This window comes from Aspergillus karnatakaensis (assembly GCF_047715665.1).
Source record: "Aspergillus karnatakaensis strain CBS 102800 unplaced genomic scaffold BJY04scaffold_20, whole genome shotgun sequence".
NCBI lineage: Eukaryota > Fungi > Ascomycota > Eurotiomycetes > Eurotiales > Aspergillaceae > Aspergillus > Aspergillus karnatakaensis.
This window is the reverse complement of record NW_027395732.1, coordinates 206,321-227,106: the sequence shown is the minus strand read 5'-3', so window position 1 is coordinate 227,106 and position 20,786 is coordinate 206,321. Positions and strand designations below refer to the sequence as shown.

Sequence of the window (20,786 nt, the reverse complement as noted above, 5' to 3'; positions counted from 1 at the left end):
GATGACGTCCATTGTCTCTTCAATGAGTCCAGCTCTGTCTCCGCCCGTTGTAACTCCTCGCGCAACTCCAACACTCTTCGTTCCTGCGAAGCAATAGCCGTCAAAAGACTGGTACCGTCATCTTGACCTTCGAAGGGTGGGGTGGATATGGTATGGACGGGGGACTGGCGAGCGGAAGATCGAGTCACGGGCGTCATCGATCCGGACGGGGAGGACACTGCGCTCGGGTCGAAAGCAGCGCCCTGAGGGATGTTGATAGGGAAATTTAGCGTCAGGCGCTTCGTATGGCGAGCGGCACCGTGAGGACGAGGAGGGAGTGAGGCTCGCTTGCTCTGAATGTGCCGAGGAGACGGGAGGGACTCATTCGCAGCGTTGGACGAGGTCACGATTGTTTGGGACGACTCCGGCGTGGATTCCGCCCGCTCCGTTTCCGGTGTATCCCCCATCGTGGAACAGGAGCGATGGTCAACCAGGAGATTTGTATCGAGTCTATGATGGTGCGATCATGACATTCCAGCGAGGCGACTCGAGCGATACGATGGGCAGGCCCCCGAACGAAGGACGAAATTGGTGAGAGGGGCGGGACGAAGCGAACGCAGCGAGAATGGCGAGAAAAGGCGAGAAAAAGAGTGTGGTCGTATGAAGATACGTCGGGGGGATGCAATGGGAAAGAGGATGAAGAAAGCGAAGAGGATGACAGGGGAATATCGCAGATGAAGCCCAGACTGCGGTCAAATTAGTCTTGCTTAATCTAGCCACGCGTATCCTTTCCGTTTCAGCTAGCTCAGGGGCCGATCGGCAGAATGAGGAGAATTAATATGAAGGATTGCGTCCTGATATAAAAATAAATTCCGATTAATTGATTCGAATTTCTTCAAGGATGACTGGATGGATAGATATCTGGGGAGCTCGTGGTTGAGGAAGCTGCCCACGAGGTACTAACACTCAAAGTGCTACAGCCAGCTCCAGCCAAACTACATACTAAACCACCAAGTGAAACTGTCATATCTAATAAATCTGGCACAGTCGCCGTGCCTCAGCTCTAAATGTACATAATCAAATTGCGCTCCTATAAACACCCAACCCCACTTGTATCTCACAATATAAACATGGTCCAAAATTAGCAACGAAGGAAGGACGAGAACGCCCCTGCCCATAAAAGAGAGCGGCTGATAATCACAAGCTCGAAAAAGTATTCAGGAGAAAAGATCGCAAAGATGGCAGCCAGAACCCAGTTCTGGAGAGATGCCGAATGGCGGGCAAAATATCAGTACAGGGGCATTGAGGTCGCAAGCTGTTATCGAACACTGAGGATCACAATTTTAGTGAAAACCCACAGAATTCAAGCTCTAAACTGTCGGAAAACGAGGGTATTAATGCGTCGGACCAGGAAGGAGCGTAAAATGCGAATGACTAGATCAGGTAGCAGACGCCGGTGACCGTTTTTGTACAGCAAAAGAAAGCGTTGGTTTATACCCCAGGCCAGCGGTTGCGAAGGCCTTCCGACCACCGTTGATACAGCACATCAGACAATTGTTTGATGTGCTCCATGCCTGCCACAGGCTGACCGGGGAGGTTTTCCTTCTGTGGCGGCAGGTTTGGCTCGATCACGGCTGCTGACTGACGACGTCGATGGCTCTTCAGATGTGGATTGTTCTGTGCAAGAACGAGACGAGGCCTTTGTGGGGATTCGGGGGGTGGAGCCTGTGGAACGAGACCTGACAACTTCGGATCGCTGACCCAAGATTTGTTAGCACAAAGTACGGAATGCCGAAAAGGGGCCCGGTATTTACCTCAGGAGTTTCTCGTTTGTCGCTCTCAGAATGTGGTATAGGCCTTCCGGGTCAGCCATTTCAAGATCGCTGAAGGCTTCTGCAAGTCGAGAGATTGCTTCTCGCTTTTCCTGATCTCCAGTGGTACCGAGCACCTCCTGACAAGCATGTCCGACCGCCTTGCTATATGCCCGACGTCCGAGTTGAGCTTCTTTGCTGTTGGATTCGGAGTAGACAGATTTCGGGCTTGCATTCTCATCCGTGCTAGTACTTTGATAAGATGCAAATGAGTTTTCTGGGCTGGCTTTATCGGAAACTCGTCGGAATTGGCGGACAGTGGAAGGACTGTTGCCGAATGTCAAGTCCACACCTAATGGTTGTTTAATGCCACTGGATCGTCGTTTCGGTCGGCGCAAGGAAGGGTTGCGGTCCGGTGCTGGGATACGGCGAACGGCGGTGTTATTATTTGAATGCTTCAACGGAGTTGGCGGGCTAGAGATGCGCAAGTTCTCCACCATCTCGGCAGATTCATCATAGAGAGGGTCATGAACAACTGAGCCCGTTTCAGAATCGTCAGAGTCCTCTCTAATGACCATGGCAGGTGCCTTGACTGTGTCGAAGACCCAGCCGTCGTCATCTTTCAGATGTGTAATCGTATTCCTAGGAAGGTAAGTTAGCAGTTGTCTCTTCCGGGTGTTTCGGAACTGCATACAGCGATTCCGCATAATATTTGACGTTTCGGGACACACCACGGCCACCATCCCAGTCCTGCTTTCGGTGGATCAACTCCTGCAGAGCCTCAGTCTTTCCAGCATTTCGAATGAACTTGTGTCGCAACAACTCCTTAGCGCTCGGCCTGCGTTCCGGGTCCTTGGTCAAGCATTGTGCGATAAAGTCTTTGAACACGTTACTGTATCCATCACCATGTAGGCGGGGAGCGGATTCCTTTGGAATCAGGAACAGCACTTTCATGGGATGAGTGCTTGCATGAGGCGGCTCTCCGTTGATCATCTCAATAGCCGTTATACCCAGAGACCAGATGTCCGCCTTGTAATCATAACCAGCTTGTTGAATAACCTCCGGGGCCATCCAAAACGGGGTTCCGACAAATGTGTTGCGTTGCGATTTGATGTTGGTCAACTGAGCTGCGACTCCGAAGTCTCCAAGTTTGACCTTCCCGGTATGAGAAAGAAGGACATTAGCCGCTTTGACATCGCGATGTATTTTCCCTTCACTGTGCAGGTAGTCGAGGCCTTGCAAGAGCTGTTGGCAAACAATTGCAACGTGCGCTTCGTTGAACACGCCGGGTTTCAGCTAAACCGAGATTAGTCCGACAGTTTTCCAAATACAGCTCGTCGGTAAATACCAGGTCAAGGCACGATCCACCGCCTAAATACTCCATCACAATCCACAGTTTATGTCCCCGAAGAAAACTTGCGTAGTACTGCGTAACATAGGGGCTCGCGCATGTCGCCAGGACGGAGATCTCCTGCTGAATCTCTTGGATGTCGTCCTCGCTCGATTCGAGATCGATCTAGAGGAACACGGCCGGGTCAATTGAGTTTGAAGACCCAGTTAGAGACGCTCAAAAACTCACATGCTTGATCGCAACAATCTCGCCCGTGGATTTGTCAATGGCCTTGTACACGGTTCCAAAACTTCCACCTATGCGACAACCCGTCAGACAAAGCAATTGAGCTTGCATTGAGAGAGTACTCACTCCCCAGCTCCTCCATCATCTGGTACTGACTCGCCATATCGCCCGACATGGCTCGCGACATTTCTCTTGGAATCCGTCGCTGAAGCTGAAGCTGAACTCAAGCTTGCAGGTAGCTCGGAGCTCAGGGGCGGGGGCAGCAGATAAGACGAGACGAGACAAGGACCACAAAAGAAAAGAAAAACAAGGGGCGACCCGCACAGTTACTACCTGATTCCTGCCCAGCAGAAAGCTTTGTGTCGCTGAGCTGAACAGGACGAGTAAACCGGCTTCGAGAGATGAGAGAGGGGAGGGAGATGGAGCCGGCGACTGGAGTAAATCGATCAAGAAATTACCGATTGCTCCTCCATTGCCCGGCCTGCATCCAATGGATAACGAATCCGCAGCTGGACGCCTCCTGGGGAGAAACAACAAGCCCCAGCCCGCTGCCGTAGTGCATGGCAACCACCGCCGCTAGCCGCCTCGGGCAAAATGTACGCACGCTGAGTCAGCTATACAGAGCAAGAAATTCTATGAAACATTTTACTTTTCTTAAACGGTTTATTAAATATGCATTGGGTATGTGCTGTTTATATATACTTGTACGGGTTGAGAATGCCGTTCTGAGAGCTGTTAGCATGGGCAATCCGCAGAGATTTTGATCAGTACTCACCGGATCATACAGATCCTTCAGCTGCTTCATGAGCTTGAGATTTGTGTCGTTCTGGCTGTATCCAATAAAGTCTTTCTTCGCAACACCAAGACCGTGCTCAGCACTGATACTTCCGCTGCGCTTTTGGATCCACTCATACACCCAAGGCTCAATCGCCTTCTCGACCTCCTTGTTGTACTGTCGGACAGCAATGTTCAAGTGCAGGTTTGAGTCGCCCATATGGCCGTAACCGACAACTGCACGGACAGGAAATGAGTCGTCATCACCAACAAACCCGAGCTTCGTCAAGCGCTCACGGCAGTCGTCAACCAATTGGTAGAGCTCAGGTAGAGGAATCGAAACGTCGTACTTGTAGGTACCACCGAGATGACTCAAAGCCTCGGTGATGCCTTCACGCCAGCGCCAAATACTCTGAAACTGGGTCTCATCCTGAGCTAATACACCATCAGCAACAATGCCTTCGCCCATGATGCTCTCGAGGAACGCTTCTAGCTTCTCCATATCATGCTCAGCGTTGGATCCGCTGGTCTCCACAAGGCAGTAGAAAGGGTATTCGCCTTCTAGAGGGTACTTATTGCCAGTGCTCTGGTGGACAAGCTTCTGAGTCCGACCGTCCATAAGCTCGAAAGCAGAGAGAATCTCGGACAGCTGCTTCTTTGCCTCACCGAATGCTTGGCGAACCTGGTCATAGCTCTCAAGACCAAAGTACGCAACATTGACAGCCTTTGGTCTAGGAGGGCAGATAACAGAAACGCCAGTTATGATGCCGATTGTGCCCTCCGACCCGATAAACAGTTGCTTCAGATCGTAACCGGTGTTATTCTTCCGTAGTGTCGACAGGCCGTCCATAATGGTTCCATCTGGGAGAACAGCCTCAACACCCAGAACAGTACCGTGGAGGCTACCGTATCGAAGGAGACGCAGACCACCAGCGTTTGTCGCGACGTTTCCGCCGATATGGCAAGAGCCCTTGGCACCGAGATCAAGCGGGAACAAGTGGTGTCGCTCCGCCAGGTACTGATCAGCCACCTCTAGGATAACACCAGCATCTGCAACCAGAACGCCGGAGGCCTCGTCAAATGACCGAATCTTGTTCATCCGTGAGACATTGATGACGATCTCGTCGAAAACCGGGACGGAACCTCCGACCAGCCCAGTGTTACCACCTTGCGGAACAACAGCCAGCTTCTTCCCATTGCAGTATTTCAAAATCTCGCTAACCTCCTCCTTCGATTGCGGCTTGAGAACCAGCTTCGTGTGTCCGCGGTACTTGCGCATCCAGTCACCGTTAAAGGGCTCGATATCGTCGGTAGCATCGGTCGTTACACCGTCAATTAGAGCTGACTCTGATCCCAACAGCTCCTTGAAATACTTCACATCCTCCGCAGTGATTTCGGCGAACTTGGGATCCCGCTTCAGGTTGGGATAGGCGTCGCTCGTGTACTTGATTTCCTTCGATGCTCGAAGTGTAGGTGCGTTGGAGAAGCTGCGCGTGGCCGGCGCCGGCGCAATCTGAGAGATGAGGGGCCGTCCAAGGAGGCGTGGCTTGGGCATGCGGGCACGCCGAAGGGCGGCTGAGAAGTTCCTTGCCCCTGACATGACGCGGTCGGTGATGTTTGAGTTATAGAGAGGCGACGAGGACTTTAAAAAAAGGTTCGCTCATCGGGCCGATCTGCACACCCCGTCGGAGCACTTGCTTATTCAGCCGGCCGGTATCGGCTCATACGACGTTCTCCCAGTACCGACAAATGAGGTAGCGCAAAAAGTCGGCTTTTCTGTATCAACTGGTATATTCATTTCAAGGTATACCCGCTATACTGGCGGGTATGTTCGGTCAACTATATCGGTTGATCCTTCAACCGTTGAATATTCCTGACTGGAGTGGAAACATTGCCCCAATACAGACCTGGGAACCGAAGCCCGCTTTATGGCGTCTCCATTATGCTCCTCGCATCTCATATCCTTTGCGGGTTTGGCAGGCTCCATATACCTGACAATCCGCTCAGCATACGGGACGACCTCTATCATTTGATGCTCTCACGTCTTGCCTGGCTCGGTTGCAGATTTTACAAGTCCCTTCTCTCCTGCGACTCAGAAACCTTGGAGTCAACGGGGCAGTAAAAACCGGGCTCTTTGTTGTCTTATCCAAGGTGACATAGGTGCTCCGGCCTGTTATATATCCATGTTAGTCTGCGCAACTCCGAACACCATTTCAAGATACACTCACTCGCAGCCACCATTACACAGTACTTCAAGGGAAATTAGCCTTGCAACCACACCATCATTGACTTATAATCCAGAACTTTATTCATCCAATACTCTAAAGGATGTGCAAGATGTTGATCGAGTCCTAAGTGGGTGATCTCGCGAGATCCCTGCTCGAGCGAGATGAGAGATCTTGGCTGTACGCACCACACGAGGAAAGAAGAGCCTAGACCACCAGCAAAACAGCCACCAGAACTTTCAACTACAGGGCCAGGCTAATGATGAGTGTTGAAAATCTATTCTGTGGATGTCCGAAGTCCGAAAGTCTCAAACCTCGACGTGGAGTACTAGGGGTCAAATCGTCTTCTGATATTTGACAGTATTATCAGACCCGACCCGACCACCTCGGCAGGCCTTGTGGTTGATAAGGATGCACTAATTCTTACGAGCCCTTGACAAGCTCTATACGCCAGACATCTTTAAAAGCAATGGCTATTCGTGCAGTTGCACTTGGCACATCTCGTTATGCAAGGTGATAACCTCGGAGCTGAATTCAAATACTACTGTAGCAACCTGCTGCTGTGATCTACGGAGGATGCCACATCGAAAAAAAGTAAACAACACTCACTATCGGGAGAGTATTGGTTGCTTCTTTCATTGCCCAGTCCCGATTTTCAGCCCATGCCCTTTCCTTTGCCAGAGGTCCTTGTCTTCGATCAGATTATCGATAATCTGACCATCATGTTGCTTCCACTTCCCATCCCGAAGAATGAATCCCGTTTTTTTATGATCAAGACCACGCACGATTTCATCCTCGCTACCCAAAATGAGCTTTGGCTACGGGTTGGGTGATCCGATCAGCGTCCTACAATTGGCGGAGAGAGTTGCCACAGAGATTCGCAACTATCGCGATGCCCCTCAGCACTTTAAACGACTTCAAGGGGAGCTGGATCTGATCCAAAGCGGTATTCGACATGTCCAACAACTTCAGCCTGCGGATACGGAGGAAGCGGCGTGCATTGAACAGATTCGAGCTGTAGCAATGTTCAGTGGGCCAATGCTACAGAAATTCGTCGACAAAATGCTCCTAAAAGAGAGGACTCTTGGTCATTTCCGTACCGCAAAGCCTTGGCCAACTATTGGAGCCCGCCTCCATTGGTCGTTGATTGACCGGCATAATGTTGATGATCTGCGGCAGGTCCTCATTACGCAGATGATGGTGATGGGGATCTTGATGAGCACTCTTCAGTGGTACATATCGAATGCACTAGCTGCTTCTTTGGGCTTGTCTGACTATGAGCTATCACAGCAAGTCGCTCCAGAAAAGCACTCTCTTGATTAAGGATCGATTAAATCAGTTAGGCATCACAACTAACCAAATCGCTTCCATCCGCGTTGCGGTCGAACAGACTCCGATCACTATCTCTGAACTGCACAAAATGGTGACGATGAACGGGGTTGAGCAAAAATCTACCCTCGGCGAGATTGATCAGAGAATATCCATTGTGAAGAAGTGTACAGAATCTACTTGGTTCGTCGTCAATTCTCTGGCTAAGAAGATAGCGTCGTTGCTATCCATGCTTTTAGGGCTACGGCAGTTGGTTCATATGTAAGCATCTCAGCCTTATGCAATCAGTGTGCACACTAATCCCTTCAGCCTTCTCCGATGCTCTCAAAGTGTCCTGGATCAAGTACTGTGCAATGCGTGCGTCCAACAAGGTTTCACAGATATTCCTTTTGCTGACCCCGCTAGACGCATGCTGCTTGAAATTCGCCAGCAGATGCAGCGGATCATGGATTTAATCGAAGCCATTCCGGTGCATCTATCTCTTCCTGTTGTCCGACTGGACGATGCTCTGGGACAAAGCACTGCTCTACCCCTCGAGTACGTCTCCGAGTGGGAGGTAGAATTACTTGCCCTGACCATATTGTCAGTTATACTAATTCGGATAAGGGGTTTACGCACCTCCTCAAGGCAGTGATCTTTGGCACTGATCGTCCGGGGGCTAGCCGTATAATGAAAAATGACTTTTTGATTACTTCGGCTAAGACCAACTTGCCTATTACGCCCAGAAATTGGGTACAGTCGATCAAGGCTGGAGCGCACATTCAGCAGGCAATACTCGTACCTGCGGAGTCGTTAGAGCTTGGATACTGTCCTCGTCCTGGGTGTGAGGGTTTATTGATCAGCGAATCAAGAACATGGTGTGTGGCCTTTTCCACGCTGCCCAGAACAACGCTGACACAAATAGTACTGCATGTAAAATACTTGCTAGGCTTGCAGCCCGAGAAGAATGTGAGCATAAAATATTATATGGCCGAACTCTAACTGACAATAGACCAGCGAGTGCGAGCTCCTCTGCGCTTAGCACGATTCGCATGGTTTTGCCAGCAGTATCTCGACCTGCCTGCAACCGAGTGGCTGACAGCAGGACCGGCCAAGGAAATAGGCCCTACAAAGCTCAAATGCCTCTTCAAGAACTCGGAAACATGCTTAAGGCTGATCCAGATGATCCTTGGGCAAATCATATGATGGGATACTATTACCTTGCTGTGCCGAATGACCCAGACATTGCAATACCGTACTTGAAGAAGGCTGTGGAGCATCGTTCGTTTTTCTCTTTTCCTATCTTGTGTGCTCCTGCTTCATACTTACCCGAATCAATTTGTTCTACAGGCATTGATCCAGATGGCCACTCACACTACCTACTTGGGCGTGCATTTAGCCAAGTCTCAACTCATCCCAGTAAATCTTTGAATCTCGCATTTGGAATGTATCAACACTCAATCGGCATCAACCCACACGTTCCTGCTTACTGGTTCTCGGTGGCAGTTCTATACTTCCAGACCAAACAATTTGCCCAGTGCCGTGAAGCCTTTGACGAATGCTTCAAGCTCAACCGGTTCCTTTGGCGTCTCTTTTTCAATCTGGGTATATTGGTAGGTCCCACAACACAATACACTACCCAGGGGGAGATTAAGAACACCGGGAAAAGGGTATGTATAGCTGACCCTGGACATAGTCTGAAATTACCGACTCAACCCCCGATATGCGTTTCTACAAGATGTGCCTCGCGCTCAACCCGGGTTGCTCTTACGCATGGAAAAGGCTTGAAGCGAGCCCTGTCCTGCGACGAAAGATGATGCTCGAAGCACCAATTCAGGTTGCGGACTCTGTTTCTTGGAGCAATAATCCGGCTGTGATACCAGATGATGTGGTGTCGTTGAGCTATGATCTATTCCCCGGGGATTCTTTTGTGATATGATTCAATTTTTATTCATCCACCAACTTTGTCACTGAATTTCCATTTTGAAAGCAAACGTTTTCCTAGCGTTGGAGTTCCATTTCTTAGGAAAAACATTGAGAAAACCTACCCTTTGATACCGAGGCCTGGGGTCATTGTAGTGAAGCCCATTTCGAGGTACTGACACCTTGCAGCAACGGCAATGACGTACCGCCATGTGTCTGTTTTGGCAGCTCACCGCGACCTCGAATAGTGCTTACTACAATTATAGAGGCAATCCACCCATAATATCCAGTAGTATTCTCCAGATATTGAATCTAAGCTTGATATAGAGTGGGGGGTCGTTAAGACAGCGACCATTACGTCATTAGTGTCCCGCCTGGCAGGTCGCCAGCCTCCAGCAAAAGCTCCAGAGCTTCCAAGCGTCAAGCTCTCTTCTTTCCAGCAATCTCATCTTCAGCAAACACTAAGAAAATGGCGACCACAGTTTTAGTTACAGGGGCTACTGGCCTCTTGGGCCGACAGGTTTTCGACCTATTCAAGCGCTCCGGATGCCTCACCGTCGGCCAGGGATTCTCGCGAGCCAACCCACCCACAATCATCAAATCGGATTTGGAACAGCCAGATCATATCAAGGGGCTGTTAGATGAAGCTAAGTATGTCACTATTATCTTCGAGGCAGTCGCGGTTGACACCGTTGAGAATATGACCAATCCATGCTAATACGAACGGCCTTAGACCACAGATTGTCATCCACTGTATGTCCCGCCTAGCAATCATTGCGTTTGGGCCTAGGATTGACTTTATTGATTAGGCGCTGCAAACCGCTTCCCGGACCTGTGCGATAAGAACCCCGACCAGGCACGCCGAGTCAACGTCGACGCCACCCGCACCCTCGCAGAATTGACCGCCGAGCGGAATATTCTCTTAGTCTACATCTCTACAGACTACGTGTTCCCCGGCGTCGAGGGAGAAGCGCCCTACGAAGCCGACACGGAAACAAAACCACCAAACCTCTACGGTGAGCTCAAGCGAGATGGCGAGCAAGTCGTCCTTGAGGCGACCAAGAAGAGCGGGATGGGTCTTGTCGTGCGTGTGCCAGTCCTGTACGGTACAGCAAACGACAACTCCGAGAGCGCGGTTAACACGCTAGTTGACGCGGTGTGGAAGGCCCAGGATGAGGGTGCGGGTGTGAAAATGGACGATTGGGCGCAGCGGTTCCCGACGAACACGGAGGATGTTGCGAGAGTGCTTCGCGATATCGTGATTAAATATCTGAAGGAGCGCGGGCGAATTCTGGAACTGCCCAAGATTCTGCAGTTCTCGTCCGAGGACCGCATGACGAAGTATGAGATCTGTGAGAAGTTTGCGGAGATCCTGGGCGTGCCGCTGAAGGGAATGATCCGGAACAAAGAGGGGAATGACCCCAATGCGTCAGTACAGCGGCCTTATGATACGCACCTTTCGACGAAGGTGTTGAAGGACCTGGGGATTGATGTCTCGACTGTGAACTTTGTTGAGTGGTGGTGAGTGTCTGATTTTGATCTCCTTCTTTGATTCAAATTGAGCAAGGGCTAACGCGAGTAATTAGGCGAAACCATCTAGAGAGTCAATCACAGAAGAAATGAGAGTGGGACGGACGGTGGACCGGCCGGCCGGATTGGACCCTGGCGGCCGCGATGGATGGCTGTCAATGACAAGTAACGGGGGTTATAAATAGAGTCGACATAAAAAGCAAAAGTGCCAATGTAAAACACATCAGAGTCCTGACAAATGAACTGATTATTTATTCCCTGGAAATATTGAGACGCTGTGCGCATACCGATAATTCGGACCGACGCAAATCACCCGAAGGTTGACGATCAGTACTGAGTAGACAGACTATTGCAGAGAGTCAGGACTCAGAGACCAGCAACTTCCAAGATCAATGGGATCTGATTCATGCAGGAACATTGACCTCGCATTTCTGTTATTAATTGACTCAAAGGAGGAATGAAATTCTGTCAATGGAGACTCAAAGACGCAAAGCCCAGCCGATGTAATTTCGCTGCCCCCAAAGTCCCCCCCCAATGATTTGTCGCATGGATGTCATCTCCATCTCCATCGTCTCCTCCATTTAATCTATCCTCCTGCCTGTTCCTGTCAGCCTTATTCCAACTTTTCCCAGTTATTTGCACCTCAATGAATTCATCCTCGAACTGCTGTTCGTATTTCTGACTCCACCAGATCTCAGTTCATTTAACCTGCAGCAACCCCCCTTGCCTCTGCAGCTCGACTCTCGCCCGTCCGTACCTGACTTAAATTCTCCGCTATACCCAGCTCGACTGGCTGCAATCGAAATTCTTCGCTCGAGTCGAGAGCCTGTCGACTCGGAGATTGGGACTTTGCTTTTTGCTTCTTTCCTGCCCTCTGGAATATTAGTCGGTTGGGATTTTTGTCAGGCCACCGATTATGAAGTGAGCATTCGCTTGTGAAACATTTCTGCAGCGTTTAGGGGGAACCAGAGTCAGCGCCTCCCCTCATAATTTCGATCATTCAAAGGAGTACTTCCGCAGTAGCAGCTCCTTGAAAAAGACGACGGTCGCAGCTAGCTTGTTTGTTGGGACCTGTTCGTTCTTCAGCGCTAGTCGACATCCCTACCTTCGATCGCAAACGGAGATCTGAAACGCCGCATGCGACAGCCACGCGACCTACGATCTCCTCGAACATTTCCCCTATAATGCACACAACTCCCTTTCGAATACGTTGAACCATTCTGCGACGACGAGGACGACGAAAAGAAATCTACAATGGCTACCAAAATGCAGGATTATACGGGGGTTGGAGGACAGGGGCCTGCACCCGCCAAATTCTCGCGATACCGCTCTGTGAGAAAGGCGGCGTCGACTAGACAGGAGGGAATGGCTCCGCTAAACACCTCAGTCCCCCCGGTCCCTACACATCAGAGCGCAACAGCAGCTGTGTCGCAAGATCCTTTGGATTGGAATAGCGGCACAAACACCACGATCAAGAAGAGCATGTCGCGATACCGTCGCCAAAAACCCTCAACACCGAACGCGACCGATGCGCCTCTGCCTCCTCTCCTACCCAGATCGCCCGAACAGTATGCCCCGCGAACGCAGCCCACGATTGCCGATGATGACTCTCCTTCGCCTCGCCCCTCGAACGATTTTAACAGAGCCGATGTGACCAAACCTAGGGGAAGATTCATGAATGCGATGCGACTGGATACTCGTGCGAAAGGACTGTTTGGCAGCGGCAACACCTCGAGTGACACTGAGCAGGAAGAGCGTGAGAGAGACAGACAAGCGGCTATGGACCGTTTGACCGGGGGCTGCAGCGCGTCACCCGTGGGGCCGTTAGATCACCAGAGACCAGCTACTCGAGGGAGAGCTGCGACAGATCGTGAAGTTCCCCGCGTGCAAAAGACCCGTTTGGAATCTGAAGATGCAGGCCGACGCCACTCACACAACGAGCCGAAGCGGAAATCATTCAAAGATGCAATGAAGATCTCCCGTCCGAAGGAAAAGGCAAAGGTTAGTCCATCAGACGAGCGAGCAAACGCGAATACTGCTGCGCTCTTCCCTGGGATTGATGCGCCTGTCTCGGCGGTCAACGCTGGGGAGCGACGAGTTACTGTGCAGTATAAGAAGGAATATTTAAAGCTCAGTGTCAGCCCGTCAACATCAGCGCTCGACATCCTAGTATCTGCTTCCACGAAGATTCCTGAAATCGACCCGCCTCGCTTCATCTTGATGGAGTCGTTCACAGCGCAAGGTCTGGAGCGGCCTATTCGACGATACGAATGTGTTCGAGATGTCATGAACTCTTGGGCTCATGATGCAGAGAATACGTTGATTGTCGTTCCGGCTCCCAGCATTGAAGCGCTCACCTTCCTCGACGATCAGAGTGTGCCGCCCAAACAACCAGCAGATGCAACATTCCACATCTATTACTCCCAGAAACCACGCAAATGGGACAAGCGCTTCCTCACGATACGATCAGACGGGCAGATTGTACTTCAGAAAAAGGAAATGGCAAAGGAACAGACGAACGTTTGTCACCTTTCTGATTTTGATATTTACTCGCCCACATCGACCTTCCTCTCCAACAGAGTCAAACCCCCAAAGAAGATTTGCTATGCTATTAAGAGTCAGCAGAAGTCAAGCATGTTCCTTTCAACCGAGAATTTTATCCACTTCTTCGCGACGAATGACAAATCGACTGCCGAGGGCTGGTATAGGGCTGTTCAGACTTGGCGTAGCTGGTACATGGTCCACACATTAGGGGCTGGTCAAGCTGAGAGCAGCGAGGTGCCTGAACCTAGCATATCTCGAATTCCGGAGGAGCCTCCCCAGCTGAGGCAATTCAAACCTCTCATAGCAACCATTGAGACTCACGGCGCCGAAGAGAAGGAAGAGGCTTCTCTCGAACGCTCCGGATCGCGGCAGGTATCTTCTTCGCGAAGGGCCCCGTCCCGAGAGCATGGCCCACCCCCATCATCATTCCCGAAGTCTCTCGCCATCGAACCCGAAACAAGCTCCACACAATCCGGCGACGAATCCCCCTTCGCCGCCGCCGGGCTACTGGGACGAACATACACCCTCCGCCAGAAAGCCATGAAGGAGCGCGAAGATCGCGAGAAGCGCGAAAACGAAACCCTCTTCAACCAAGGCCTTGTAAGCGCAACAACTGCAACTGTACACCGCCAATACAGCGTCTCCCGCCCCGGCAGCCGTACCAACAGCATAACCTCAGCCCAACCACCACCGGACCTGGACAGCCTCCTCAAACGCTCCCAATCCGTCCAACAAGGTAAGCCCCTCGTGGACCTCACACCAGTCTACCAAGAACCGCCGCAACACACCCGCAAAGGCAAGGGTATCACCCTCGAAACAAGCGGCCCGCTCATCGACGGCGCCACCGGCATAGAACCAGCCGGTGGCATCGCAATCCCGCCCGCGAAAACCTGGCGACGACCTACTGCGCCCCCGGAGCCATCAATAGACACGGAAGTACGCACCCGCAACCGCTCGAATACTGCCCGTAGCGCAAGCAGTCGCTACCGGCACCCAACTGCAACTCCTACCTCGCCGGCTTCGCCGGCTGACTTGGGTCTTTCGCAGGAGGCTTTCGTTCCGAATAGCTTGCTGGCGAGGACAGGGACCGGTGGGTTGCCTCCTGGACCGGGGGTACCGATTGGCCATGGTGTTGCGACGGGGGATCGCAATGCAACGAAGCCGATGCTGGACATGACGCCTCAGAGCCCGTTTGCTGAGGGGAGTCTATTGAGGGGACTGTAGAGCTGCCTTGCTTGCTGTTCTCCCTGACCTTCCTTCCATGTCGCTTGCGCCTACTTCATCCGTGGCTGGCTCCGTGGTTCTCTGCCGTTGCTCGGAGACCGGTCTTCTAAAAGTATCGACTAGCTGTGATTTCTTCTTTTGGGCCTGGTTTATTATAACGATTTTATGAGTATACCCGTGCGTGCTTGCTTACTTGCTCGCTTTGCTTTGCTTTGCTCTGTTAGATGGCTGCTTACGCGCTGGATGTTGTTATGATTCTTATAGTTATTTCCATATTCAAGCTCTTTTTTTGTTATTTCTGCCTGTTCTTGTTTCTTAATTGGTCATCAGCGCACCTAGCTATTTTGGATCTCTGTTCCCTTTGCCCATTCAGCAGTTTCTAGTAGTCTGCAATGAATACCCAATTAAGAATGATCCATCCATCCCCTCCATTCCTCACCCCCGAACCCCTCGCTCCGCGTGCCAGTCACAAGAACTGTAACACCACGCCATGCCATGCGGCCATGCCATGTCACCGTAGCATCGAGAATATTCTCCCAGAATCCTTGTGCTACCTTACTGGCACTGTACATTCCAATCGGGCACGGATTCTGAGTATTTCTTGCCCTACACAGGGCTCTACCTAGTATCCATCTATCATTAATGGGAATTGCTCCAGCGAGCGTGTTTATGACTATCTTATCCCACAATACACTGCACGAAAGATAAATTATATTAATACGGAGTATGTACTCCTGATTTCGAGACCGATTCGCCTTTTTTTTTTTTGGCAATCTATTCAGAACACACGTAGTAAGAAAGAGCCAGATGCAACTGCCCAGTACGCTATGGATCTGTATGGGTCCTTATCACCAGGGCAGACTGCACAGCCAGTATGTACATAAACAAGGTTTACTATAGGTAAGGTTTGTGGCCTGGCTGCAGCACGCAAGGAGGTGTGATGTACAATCTTATGCACATAGTCTGGTAAAAAGTCACGCTGACGATAAGTTAGTTAGTTAGTGCTTGCTGATCGATGATCCAACCACCACTCCCAGTCCCAGAATCATATCTATAGAGAGAGGTTATAGGTAGGGTAATGTGCTCCTATTATGGGCGGAAAAACCACCCTACAGTCGGGTAGAAATCTGAAAGCAGGAACTGTAGGAAAGAGTGCTGGGCATCGTTAGTTGGTAAAATACCCCTGACATATACAGTACGCCTCGATGCAGCCCTACAATCAATCTTTCATTACATAGGGCTAGCCTAGCCCAGGTCCAGCTCAGACGTTGAATGTCTGATTTGGAATGCCTGGACCGAACTTCCTCCGGCGGTATCCACGCGACTAGGCAGCAGCGAATCTACAGGTAAGGAGAGCAATCAAAATAATTGAAGAAGGGGCAGGAAAAGAATGTGCGTTTCCTTCTTTTGGTTTTCGATCAATCAAGATAACAACCACTTCCAAGTCAACGTGGATTGGTTGTAGTAAAGGAGAGACAGAAGAGATGCAACAATCGCACAGCCTCCGGGTATCTGAAGTAAATGAGAGGTAAAAACAATCAAAGAAGATTGGTGGCTAAATGACGCGGTACAGCCGATCGCTCAAACGCTAGTCTATAAATACTCTATAATACGATAAAACGGTGATTAGCGGTGGGACCGCTGAGAGCGCAAGGTGGACTGCCGCCGGAAAACAGGGTCGATGGTGTTTGCATTGAGTTCCGTGTTGCGGTCCAGCGCAGATGTGTGGCCGTGTTCCGAAAGGGCTTGGGACTGCTGCCGTCCGAAAGAGTCCATTTGACTGAGATTAGAAGCCCGGCGGCGCATACGTCGCTCCGCATCCACGATCTCCTTCTGGTGTAGGGATTCTGAAGGGAGAAGGATGGCACGGTCCAAACTATATGGAAGACCACGATGGCGGCCACGGATTTGCATGGCGATAATGACCAGGGTAGAAACCACCCTGAATTCGCTAACAAAGGAGGCGTTTATTCCTGGATACCCGAGCGAGAGACCAACAGTACCGTAGGCAGAGACAACTTCGAAAAGCACAGACCAGATCTGGAAAGAATACTGGCTTGTGTTTTCCAGTCGGTCGCCTTCGACGATGGTAATGATGAACAGGCCCAAGCAAACGTACCAGAGGTCGAAACCCAGTTGCTTCCGCAAATGAGTTCCGATGTAGTTTGGTGTTGTCTGTGTATCGTCGTCGACGTCTTCATCATTTTCAAAGACACCCAGACTCTTCTCTTCATACACGTTTGTTCGCCTGAGGGAGATGGCGATAGGGAAAACGGAAATGTACATCATGATCATGTAGGAGACCTGAACAGCAGGATGCAAGTCCGCAATCGGTACCACAGCGAAACCTGCCGTTCGGGTGCAGGAAGCTTGGAAGAGCCCATCCAAGATTTTGATACCAGTGGATAGCGAGGTCACAGTAGGGTCGTTCAACTAGGCAAGTTAGCAATATTCATCAAGGAGCAGGGGAAGAGCTTACATCTAAGATGATGAAGAATATCAGATCTATCCCGTTCAGGAGGATAAGAATCGCAAACAGCCACCACGTCGCATTGCGTGGGAAAAGGAGCGTAAAGCACCGTCTAGGGTGATCCAATAGAAATTTGAGCTCTTCCCACAGCGGAGTCTCTTTCGAGACAATCTTCGACAGAGTCCAGATAATGAGGCGGAGCATGCAAGGAAACCCGGTGTTGCCAATGATGATAAGGAACGTCATTAGCAGAAGGGGAAAGATTGCAGTCTGGAATGACAGCATCGAGTCGGGAGTGATGCTGAATCCAACATCGTTGAAAGCCGATGCTGCAGTGAAGATCGCCCACCACGGCCGGCCCTGACCAGCTGCTGTCACCACCTGACCCCAATGGGTCTCCATAATCCACGGCAAGAGACAAATGGCGCCAAGGGCGTGGAACAAGACGTAGTACGATATCAAAACAACCGCAAGGGTCTTCAGTGCCCGATACTCAATACCACCAAGCTCATCGCGTTGCTCCTCGGTCAGATCGACGAAGTTTGAATTACGTCCCACTGTTGCATCCCAGCTGAGGTAGGGTAGAGTAGGTCGGTCCCGCTCCTGCGTCAGTGATCGCATGATACCGGTAAATGTCGGCCTGCGAGTGGTGGTCCGGGCAAGGGGTGACGGGTCATCCTCCTCCTTGGTTTCGCGAACAGTAGGACGTGTATCCAAGCGGGGAAAGGTAGAGTGTCGCGTCCTTGTCCAAGGCATGTCTGGCTCATTGATTGTAATATGTGGCCCATCCATGCTAGGAACAATATCTGTATCAACAGTTCGAGGGCTTCGCGGATCAGACTGGTGAGTACCGGTTTTGTTCAGCTTGTTCTCATCGTTGTCCTCTTCCTCAAGAATCTCTGGCACACCACCACGGTCGTACTCTCTCGGACTGGGGATACGCAATGCGCCTTTATTCTTTCTCTGCTTCTCCAAGAACGCGATGTGGTGCTCGGGGTCAAGTGGTGCGGGGACACGGAGATTGCCAAAGTCGCGATTTACGGTAGTATTCGGTGGGGTTAATGGATTCGGAGGAGTCTCGAGGTTCCTCACGCTGCTGGCGTTGGAAGTAGGCGACACAGATTCCGAGTCGCTCTCATCCGGAGGTTTCGCAGTGCTTGCTGGTCCATCACCCTGTGGGGGCGTTCCCGAATCATTGCGCAATACCACAATTGGACGACCATTTATCCCCGCTTCCTCCCGATCATGCGTTTGTGAATTCTTGTCCTCGCTAATGGTCCTTAGTCGGGATCGGGTGGAACGGAGGGCGCGAGCGTCTCGAACGACATGCTGGAAGCGTTTTTCGAACCAGTAAAGACGGATGAAGACGAGTGCGGTATGAATAAAGATAGGGGTCGTGAGCATAGACACAAAGTAGAGGACCACTTGCTGATAGGTAAACAGCTTGTTGAAATCCACAGTGTTTAGCCCGCTCTGGGTGGCAGCTCCGGCCGCGAAGAACAGCGCATCGATGTACTTGAGCTCATTTCCAGGATAGATAATGATGGAAGAGATCAACGACATGGAGATGATGTAAACGTAGTGGATTAGAATGAAATTCATGTGCAAATCCTTCAGCCATGGTATGCGGGCCTTGTGCTGCGCCAGCTGGCGAAGGATAGCGGAAAACATTCCGGAAAGCGCGACGGCACTGCCGTCGTGTCACAACAATACAACGAGCCGGGAGATGGCAACGGATTGTATATGTACGTTCTGCGGAGAATTCGGCGTGAGGGGGGAGAGATTCGATAGTCTGCAGACAGTTGGGGAATGATGATCGGCCGCCACGCGAGACTGGGCTGCACGAAGGTTCGCAATGCCGATCAGTTTCGGAACGGCTCGAGAAGGGAGAAGGAGGAAGCGGGTGTCAGCCTCTGGTCATGATGCAGAAACTCATGTCAATAGCCATTGAATTGCAAGAGCTAGACATGGTGGAATGGAGAGAGAGAAAAGGGAAAAAGGGAAGAGAGAGTGGTGAGGAAATAGAGGGCGGGACCAAAAACTTAAAGAGGAGACCAGACCCGGCAGTGAAAGGCACAACTCCAGAAGAAAGAGGATCCGAGACAACAAAAGTGGCGACGCAGATGGAGCAGACAAAAGTACTCGAGTCGCAGGAATGAAATTATTCTTTGAGAATGGTTCTGGAAGAAACAAGCAGGAGGGTGAGAAAGAAAGCAAGACAGGGGGGATGCTGCACTAAGAAAATCAGCAGCCTCTGATTTGCGGATTCCAGCTCATCTCATCATCCATGCAGATTTAGTCAGTTTGCTCGTGCTTATCTTGATAGTTATCTTTTTTACTCTGGAAGCCTGAAATGAAAACATCTCTCTTGGCTGCATCCAGACTGTCGGCCTGGGTTTTGCTGAGCGCAAGCGGACTGTGGCGGTGCTCTCCACCTGTGGCTCCCAGCAGGTTTATTCCCTCATCCGTCCAGCTGCAGCAAATCCGTTTCACTTTGCGAGTTAACTATCGAATATCATCATCATCATCATCATCATCATCATCATCACTGCCGGCATCAGTGCGCGTCGGCTCTTTCAACCTTGACAACATCTGCCATCAGTCTCGGCGCTCCTTCCTCCAACGAAGCGAAGCTCCGTCAAAGCCGAAAATTGAAATGAAATGAAACGCCTCCAAAAAAAGCAAAAACTACTCCTTTTTATGCATAACCTTAGGGCGATGTATTAATATCCCAGGCCCAGGTCGCTGGAAATTCGAGGAGAAAAGAAGGAAAAGCGGTCTCCTCTTGGCAGCCTTCCTGCAGCATCCTGGTCGCCATCTCAACTCAGCAATCATAAGCTTTGGTCGCGCTCGTGATGCCCTTGATTGGACCTCGTTCGTTTTATCCGGATATGACAGCTTCGTTTTGATCGCTGCCGCGGACTTTCCCGAGGGCGCCAGCTGGCTCCGAGGTTGTCCGGCCGGGATCAGCGGTGTCGGTCCATTCGAGTCGAGTCTTCGAGGCTGACGGTGAAACGTTGACCAAGTCAGAGTTGGACAGATCTATTCTGAAAGATGCGACGGTCTGTTCAGCTGGTTGTATTGAAGATTCAGCCTCATACGGAGGACACTGTGCAGTGCTTGGTCTATTCGGGTTGTCGCATCGCGTAACTATATATCACGACAGCATAACCACAGGGCCCAGACTTTCTATAGAGGAGTTCTATATACCCCGACCACATGGTTTATATCAGTAGTGGCAGCCATCCCCTGTAGGCATTGCTGCGTTATGATCACCTCAGATCTATTGCTTGATGAATGTCGGTGTGCCCGATATCATCAATTGAACCTGTGAGAACTGACGCTGATGGGAGTCAGCCAAATGATATCAGCGATGAAGACAATCAAATGACGATTCTTTCAACTACTAGACATCGTAGATT

The 20,786-nt window shown here is 50.9% G+C and overlaps 5 protein-coding genes across 5 annotated transcripts; 3 read left to right on the top strand and 2 right to left on the bottom strand.

Annotated features, from left to right (window-relative positions):
* Nucleotides 1-1,470: 1,470 nt before the first annotated feature.
* BJY04DRAFT_207077 (uncharacterized protein) lies at nt 1,471-5,740 on the bottom strand (the record flags this gene model as incomplete). Its single annotated transcript, XM_073713807.1, has 8 exons — nt 1,471-1,735; nt 1,794-2,432; nt 2,485-3,035; nt 3,139-3,306; nt 3,370-3,437; nt 3,493-3,577; nt 3,691-3,942; nt 4,142-5,740. The coding sequence occupies 8 exons, from the start codon at nt 5,738-5,740 to the stop codon at nt 1,471-1,473; spliced, it is 3,627 nt and encodes a 1,208-aa protein (XP_073572012.1).
* A 1,035-nt stretch (nt 5,741-6,775) lies between these two features.
* On the top strand, nt 6,776-8,434 carry BJY04DRAFT_50118 (uncharacterized protein). Its single transcript, XM_073720516.1, has 5 exons — nt 6,776-7,597; nt 7,656-7,955; nt 8,004-8,051; nt 8,100-8,231; nt 8,301-8,434. Exons 1-5 carry the CDS (start codon nt 7,173-7,175, stop codon nt 8,326-8,328), a joined length of 933 nt encoding a protein of 310 aa, XP_073572011.1. The 5' UTR covers nt 6,776-7,172; the 3' UTR covers nt 8,329-8,434.
* Nucleotides 8,435-10,029: 1,595 nt separating this feature from the next.
* BJY04DRAFT_187364 (dTDP-4-dehydrorhamnose reductase family protein) lies at nt 10,030-11,393 on the top strand. The gene is made up of 3 exons (XM_073711037.1): nt 10,030-10,247; nt 10,330-10,349; nt 10,406-11,393. Exons 1-3 carry the CDS (start codon nt 10,066-10,068, stop codon nt 11,119-11,121), a joined length of 918 nt encoding a protein of 305 aa, XP_073572010.1. The 5' UTR covers nt 10,030-10,065; the 3' UTR covers nt 11,122-11,393.
* A 358-nt stretch (nt 11,394-11,751) lies between these two features.
* Nucleotides 11,752-15,006, top strand: BJY04DRAFT_50108 (uncharacterized protein). The gene has a single exon (XM_073720515.1). It carries the CDS (start codon nt 12,381-12,383, stop codon nt 14,892-14,894), a length of 2,514 nt encoding a protein of 837 aa, XP_073572009.1. The 5' UTR covers nt 11,752-12,380; the 3' UTR covers nt 14,895-15,006.
* Nucleotides 15,007-17,304: 2,298 nt separating this feature from the next.
* On the bottom strand, nt 17,305-19,564 carry BJY04DRAFT_187360 (cation transport protein-domain-containing protein). The gene has a single exon (XM_073711036.1). It carries the CDS (start codon nt 19,033-19,035, stop codon nt 17,350-17,352), a length of 1,686 nt encoding a protein of 561 aa, XP_073572008.1. The 5' UTR covers nt 19,036-19,564; the 3' UTR covers nt 17,305-17,349.
* Nucleotides 19,565-20,786: the final 1,222 nt, after the last annotated feature.

Coding starts and splice junctions, on each gene's coding strand:
- BJY04DRAFT_50118 (XM_073720516.1), top strand. CDS start 7,173: ATGAGCTTTGGCTACGGGTTGGGTGATCCGATCAGCGTCCTACAATTG. Junction 7,956..8,003: donor CTACGGCAGTTGGTTCATAT/GTAAGCATCTCA, acceptor TAATCCCTTCAG/CCTTCTCCGATGCTCTCAAA. Junction 8,232..8,300: donor AGCACTGCTCTACCCCTCGA/GTACGTCTCCGA, acceptor AATTCGGATAAG/GGGTTTACGCACCTCCTCAA.
- BJY04DRAFT_187360 (XM_073711036.1), bottom strand. CDS start 19,035: ATGTTTTCCGCTATCCTTCGCCAGCTGGCGCAGCACAAGGCCCGCATA.
- BJY04DRAFT_50108 (XM_073720515.1), top strand. CDS start 12,381: ATGGCTACCAAAATGCAGGATTATACGGGGGTTGGAGGACAGGGGCCT.
- BJY04DRAFT_187364 (XM_073711037.1), top strand. CDS start 10,066: ATGGCGACCACAGTTTTAGTTACAGGGGCTACTGGCCTCTTGGGCCGA. Junction 10,248..10,329: donor GGGCTGTTAGATGAAGCTAA/GTATGTCACTAT, acceptor GAACGGCCTTAG/ACCACAGATTGTCATCCACT. Junction 10,350..10,405: donor ACCACAGATTGTCATCCACT/GTATGTCCCGCC, acceptor TTTATTGATTAG/GCGCTGCAAACCGCTTCCCG.